This window comes from Myotis davidii, unplaced genomic scaffold (assembly GCF_000327345.1).
Source record: "Myotis davidii unplaced genomic scaffold, ASM32734v1 scaffold88, whole genome shotgun sequence".
NCBI lineage: Eukaryota > Metazoa > Chordata > Mammalia > Chiroptera > Vespertilionidae > Myotis > Myotis davidii.
Window position 1 is genome coordinate 5,713,224 of NW_006300377.1, and position 6,938 is coordinate 5,720,161.

At 49.5% G+C, this 6,938-nt stretch overlaps 1 protein-coding gene across 1 annotated transcript in view; it reads right to left on the reverse strand.

The window, feature by feature from the left end:
- Positions 1-519: 519 nt before the first annotated feature.
- The window catches only part of LCK (LCK proto-oncogene, Src family tyrosine kinase), a 20,753-nt gene continuing 14,334 nt past the window's right edge, over positions 520-6,938 (reverse strand). Inside the window, 5 exon segments of the mRNA XM_006777381.2 lie at positions 520-1,169; positions 4,514-4,645; positions 4,723-4,876; positions 4,971-5,047; positions 6,691-6,873. Of these exon segments, the coding sequence (XP_006777444.1) occupies positions 967-1,169; positions 4,514-4,645; positions 4,723-4,876; positions 4,971-5,047; positions 6,691-6,873 (749 nt within the window). The 3' untranslated portion in view covers positions 520-966.

Here is a 6,938-nt window from a genome sequence, read left to right on the forward strand (position 1 = left end):
CAGGCATGTGCCCAGAACCAGGAATCGAACCGTGACCTCCTGGATCATAGGTGGATGCTCAACCACTGAGCCACACCAGCTGGGTGAGATTTTATTTTATCTACTGTATATCCTATGAGCCCAGATCTGTGCCTGGCACACAGTAGTTGTTCAATAAATACTTGTTAAATGAGAGACTTAGCTCAGTATTTTAAAACAACCTGAAGGTGAATCAAAACATATCTGAGGCCAAATATAGCCCTAGAATCAATGGCTGTAAAAAATGCTATTGCCCTGGGACACACGCACGCCCTAGGAAGTTCTGGGTAGGGGTTGCCCTAAATCCTTTGAGGCAGGGGTTTAAAGGGATTCAAAGAGCCCAGACAGGAAAGCATAGGGACCTCCTCTTCATCCCCAGAATCGGAAAAAGTTCAGACATCCATTCATTCCATCTTTCATCCCAATTCTTGGTTATCAACTTCTGAACCCCCACTCTTCCCTCCCAAGGAAGAAGAGATGAGAGAGGGGAGCAGAGAGATGCACAATCTTCATCAACAAACAAACATTTATTGAGCTCCTGATGTGTGCCAGTCACCGAAGAGGAGGGCATGGAGGTATTACATGAGGTTTCCCCCTCAAGGAACCTCTCGATGACCAGGGGAAAGGAAAAGGGGGTGAGCAGAAGCTGGTGTCAATCACATGCCTCTCTCCTTTCTCAGGTGGTCTCAGGAAATGAGAGGCCCAGAAAGGGATAGCTTGGACAGGTGTCCAAGACATATGCACAGGCTGCACATGTACAAGACACATGTGCAGAGCCCACACAACTAAAGAACCGGTGTACAAAACAGGCGAAGTATACGTGTCACACGTGGGCAGGATTCACATGCAGAGTCCTTATGTGCAATGGCCATGGGTATGGCACAGGAACTGCTTCTCCCAGCCAGGTTGGCTAGATGAGGACAGGGCTCCAGGCCCCAGCTCGGGCTGTCAGGGCTGGGGCTGGTACTGGCCCTCCGTGGCCGTGAAGAAGTCGTCCAGCACGCTGCGCAGGTAGTCAAAGGTGGGCCGGTCCTCTGGGTGCTCCTTCCAACACAGCATCATGAGGTGGTACAGCTCCTCTGGACAGTTGTCAGGTCTCACCATGCGGTAACCTCGCTCCAGGTTCTGAATCACCTCAGGATTGGTCATCCCTGCGGGTTGATGGGAGAAAAGACATCAAGGCTCCAGGCTTTGGAAGCCCACAGGCAGGGGCCATGTTCAGATTATTTAACTATATTGGTGTGAGCACCCATCCGAAAGGATCTTGGTCTTCATCAATGGTAAGACCTTACTATAGGTACGTGCTAAATGTCAGTTGTGGCCCTAATCGGTTTGGCTCAGTGGCTAGAGCGACGGCCTGCGGACTGAAGGGTCCCAGGTTCGATTCCGGTCAAGGGCATGTACCTTGGTTGCGGGCACGTCCCCAGTAGGGGGTGTGCAGGAGGCAGCTGATCGATGTTTCTAACTCTCTATCCCTCTCCCTTCCTCTCTGTAAAAAACCAATAAAAATATATATTTTTAAAAAATGTCAGTTGTGCCCCTTGGAATGTCAGCTACGGTTTAGACACTCAATAACACACACTGCTGGCTGCCTTGGGAGCCACCTCAATATTTTGAGCCTCAGTTTTCTCATTTGGAAAACAGAACAAATAACTCCTACCTCAGAGTTTCTATGAGGATTGAATGAGTTAGTGCATATAATTCATGTAGTGCCTGGAAATGAGACACTGCATAAATAACACTTGTGATTATTATTATTTGGTGGGAAGATATGGTGGTCAAGGCCCAGGGCTGGATGGGAGCCCACAGCCACGACAATGGTGAGGCTTCCCTAGCTCTGGGACCAGGCACATGAGATGCTACATTAGGAAGCCAGATGGACTCTGGGCCCCAGCAAAGCAGACTCTGCATGGGCAGAGGTCTACCAGGTCCCTCCATGACCCCGATGAAATAATTTTGGGGCCAGTTCCCTACCTTCATACTGGTCCTGTCCCACCTGGTAGGCTCTTAGCATGTGGACCCTGAGAGGACTTGATCCAGAGAACTGCAGGATCATGGCAGAAACAGCTGCCTGTGTCTAAATTTCCCATGTGGCCTCTTATTTCTCCTTCAGTCTTCTGAGAGGAGACTGTGACAGGCAGTTACCAAAGACTAAACGCTTTATGGTCCTGCAAAACTTGGGAATGAACCGCGCTCAATAAATACCCTCTTGCCCAGGCCTTGCCCCTAGGAGGCCTCTAGCTATGGGTCCTCACATTTCAAAATTAGCACATTGGAGGACATAGGCCATGGAACTAAACACCCAAGGCTAGAGTCAAGGCTGCAAGCCCATAGGCTAAATCCAGCCTAAATATAGCCTCTAGACATACTTTGGTTTGGCTTCTGTAGTGTTTTTAAATAATTTGAATCAATCACCAATGTTTGGAAATGGGCACATTTTTCAAAAGCTGCAAGTTTGGGCTTCTCATGAAAAAAAAAATCTGTTTTTTGGGACCCCATGCCTTTTGTTTTTGTGTTTCCTTTTTGTTAATCCTCCCCTGAGGACACTTTTTCCATTGCTTTTCAGAGAGAGTAGAAGGAAGAAAAGGAGGGGGAGAGAGAAAAAAACATGGATGTGAGAGAGACACAGTGACTGGTTGCCTCCCACATGCACCCTGACCCAGGGTGGGGAGCAAACCCACAACCAAGGGAATCGAACCTAAGACCCTCCGGTGCACAGGCTGACACTATAACCACTGAGCATGCCAGCCAGGGCTGGGCCCCCAGGTCTTAAAGGCAACTGTCTGAGCAGACGCCAGTTTACCCAGATCCTCATTACTCCCCATTGTCTCCCTGACCCTGAAGCCGCGTTGCCATTTATCATCATGCTAACAATGTCTTTTCAGTTATAACAGAGACATTGCCTATGGATTCCCCTCTGTGGGCACAGTGGAGGGGCAGTGAGGGTCCTTGGCAAGATGACCAGGGTGGGCTTCCAGCCCCAGCGCTCTCCCTCGATTCTGTGATGGGGCAAGTCCAGGGCAAGGAAAGCCTTCTGACTCTCGCCTGATTCTAACGTGCCTTGACCCTCCTAGGAGCAAAGCTCTGTGCACACTGCTCTCGGGATGTGGGAAGCTTCTAAAATCTGGCCACTGTGCTCCATGACCTCTGTGCCCTGTCTTTGTGTTCCATTTCCTTTCCCCAGTTTCCTAGCAAGTTCCTTTTAAAAGATTCCATCGCTGTCTTGGCTGAATTCAGGAGTAAAGGACTTTGTCCAGGAGATAAAGGGAGGGGTGGGAGAGAGTGGGAATCAGTTGTTTACATCTCTCTCTCAGTCTTTAGACAGAAAGCTTCAGAGGGAATGGAAGTCAGGGTTTAGTGAGCACCTATTATGAGTCAAGGTCTTTCACAGATAATCTTGTTTTTCATATCAGGGAACAGGCTCAGAGAGGTGAAGTCACTTGCCCAAAGTGACTATTAATAGCATAATAGTTGCTATGAATAGCAAAACCTAACACTCTTGGCCTGACCGGTTTGGCTCAGTGGATAGAGCCTCGGCCTGCGGACTGAAAGTTCCCAGGTTCGATTCTGGTCAAGGGCATGTACCTTGGTTGCGGGCACATTCCCAGTAGGGAGTGTGCAGGAGGCAGCTGATTGATGTTTCTCTCTCATCAATGTTTCTAACTCTCTATCCCTCTCCCTTCCTCTCTGTAAGAAGTCAATAAAATATATTTAACAAACAAATCTAATACTCTTGAGTGCTTAAATGGGCCAGGTAATATTAATATTCTTTGTGTGTGTGTGTGTGTGTGTGTGTGTGTGTGATTTTTTCCAGACTTCTGAACACTTTTGGCATCATTTTCTCTCGAGAACAACTTTTTTAAAAAAGTATTATTATTGATTTCAGAGAGGAAGGGAGAGGGAGAGGGAGAGAGAAAGAGAGAGGGGTGGGGGGGAGAAATGTCAATGATGAGAGAGAATCATTGATTGGTTGTGTCTTGCATGCCCCCTGCTAGGGATCCAGCCTACAATCCAGTCATTTGCCCTTGAGTGGAACTGAACCTGGGACCCTTTAGTCCGCAGGCCGATGGTCTATCCACTGAGCCAAACCAGCTAGGGGTGGGCCAAGTATTAGTCTAACCTTACATTTTACAAATGGGAAAAGAAGGCATCATCTGATCAAACAGAAAGTTAATATCATGGCATGTCTGATAATGAAAGGCAGGCTTCTTGTCTCTCAGGCCAGAGCCTTTTCACCCTACTGGGCTGCCTGTGTTGGAACTAAGGAGAAGAGCTGGGATTATCGAAGGGAGAGAGACAGATCCAGAGACAGAGATGCAAGTCAGCCATGGTTGATCGGTACCTCCCTGGTGATATCGGAGTCACATCTCTGAGAAGATGGAGGAGAAGCAACTAGAAAGTTTCAGATTCTGAGCCTGGGAAAAGGTGAGTGGAAAGACATGGATTTTACTGCCCTGCCTCATCGCCCTTTTTAGTTCCTGCCTTTGGTCCTGACCTGGGTAAGGGATGCGACCGTGGGTGACAATCTCTGTCAGCAGAATCCCGAAAGACCACACGTCCGACTTGATGGTGAAGGTCCCATAGTTAATGGCTTCTGGCGCTGTCCACTTAATGGGAAACTTGGCCCCTGTGGGGAAGCAGAGTGAGGTCACCAAGGTCTGCTTGGCCTGGAGGCCTCAGACTTCCCTTCTATCCCACACCTACCCTCCCTGGCTGTGTACTCGTTGTCCTCAATGAGGCGTGCTAGGCCAAAGTCTGCGATCTTGCAGCTCAGGGTGTCAGACACCAGGATGTTGGCGGCCCTCAGGTCACGGTGGATGTAATTGCGCTCTTCAATAAACGCCATGCCCTCTGCAATCTGCAGGTCAGGTATGGATAGGTCAGCAGTGGTGGGCCAGACATCCTTACCCTGCTGGCCTGTGCCCATGCCCCGCCCTCCCAAGTCTCCTTACTTGGGCTGCCATATCCAAGAGTTTGTTGATGGTCAGCTTGATGCCTGCAGGGGTCTTGAGAAAATCCACCAGGCTCCCTGTGGGCAGAAGCAAGAGTTGCTGATCCAAGTTGCCCAAGGAGAGAGTTCCCCAACCCTTCTCAGCCAGCATCCAAAGCTCTGCATGGCCCACTTTGTAGTTTCTTCTCTTCCCCGACTCCTGCTACTCTTGTTCCACTCACACTAGACAATTTCAACATTTTTCACACGGACCATTGCATTCTCACCTCAAAGTCTCTTTGTCCCGTCTCTGCCTTACTTTTCTTGTGTGGCCCAGCTAGACTATTCCTCTAGGAAGCTTTTCTAGATCCTACTAGATATAATAAATTAAATCACCATCTACATTCTCTGGGGCATGCTGGAACTTTCCCAGCCCAGACACTGGTTTTCCAGGTGTGCATAACTAAAATGAGACAGCAGGCACCTTGTTTTTTCCATCCACGTTCCCAGTGCCCAGCCCAAAGTTAGCAGCAATAAATGTGTGCTGCACACATTAAAAGGAGTGTGGAGCCCTAACCAGTTTGGCTCAGTGGATAGAGCATCGGCCTGCAGACTCAGGGTCCCAGGTTCGATTCCGCTCAAGGGCATGTACCTTGGTTGCGGGCACATCCCCAGTAGGCGGTGTGCAGGAGGCAGCTGATCGATGTTTCTCTCTCATTGATGTTTCTAACTCTCTATCCCTCTCCCTTCCTCTCTGTAAAAAATCCATAAAATATATATATTTTTAAAAAGGACTGGGGAAAGAGATGTGTGGAGGCCTGACAGGTTGGGAGTTGCTGGATTGGAGCTAGTAACTTCTGTTCCTTCTTAAGAGATTAAAGCCCTGTGTGAAGATGATAGCAACCTGTGTGTCCCCACTATGAGTACTGAATTAGTCACCAAAGATAAAGGCCTCACCCAGACACAGCAAATATGTGACATAGACTGTCATTCCTCCATTGTGTCCATGGCAGACATTGCTAATCAATGTCTAATCAATTGCTAATCTAGCACTCACTTCCAATGAGCCTCAGAATCCTCAACACAGAACTCCAAGCAACTACCAAGTAAAGTAGGCTTATATAATAAAATCTATTTGCCATTTCCAGAACCCATTAGCCAATGAAGAGCTTTTCTCCCTTCCTGAAAGAGGGGGAGATCTTACACTCCCAAAGAATCAGAGCCATTTAGATTTCTGCTGTTATACTTAGGGAAATGGAGCACCAGATGCAGGTCAGGAACTTGGCCTGTGTCACACAGCAAACCTGTAGCAAATCTAGGCCTGCAAATTCTTATTTACCGTGGTGAGGCTTTTACTCTGTGCAATAACAGACCAAGGGAGGCGGAGGGGCTCGCCCAGAACTGAGAAAGAGGGCTTTGGAGCAGATCCGGCCTCCCAACACTCAGGGGCAGAAGGGAAAGAAATGGGACCAGGGACGCACTCATTTCCTGAAAACAAGCATCTTTAGATCAAGGTAGGGCTTTGAAGGCAAGCGGGACTTGCAGGTCAGGGGACATGGGGCTGAATGCCCTTCCAGAGCCGGCCACCTTAGGCTGGGCTCCCAGACAGCCCCGAGGACACACCCTCTTCTCGCCCTTGGAGCTGAGACTTTAGGAGCCCAGCCCAACTTCAGTGCTGAGCCAGGAGAAAAGGCAGGTCTCCTCCACCCTCTAGCAAGAGCAGAGGGGACGGCAGCGCCCACCATTCTCCATGTATTCCGTGATGATGTAGATGGGCTCCTGGGTGACCACCGCGTAGAGCCGGACCAGCCGCTGATGCTGCAACTGCTTCATGAGGTTGGCCTCGGCCAGGAAGGCGTCGGGGGACATGCTGCCCTGCTTCAGGCTCTTCACGGCCACCTTCGTGTGCCCGTTGTAGTACCCTGGGGTGGGGAGGGGTTGGAGGAAGTCACCCGGGCTGTCGGGGGACTCTCAGATCTCAGCGGACGCC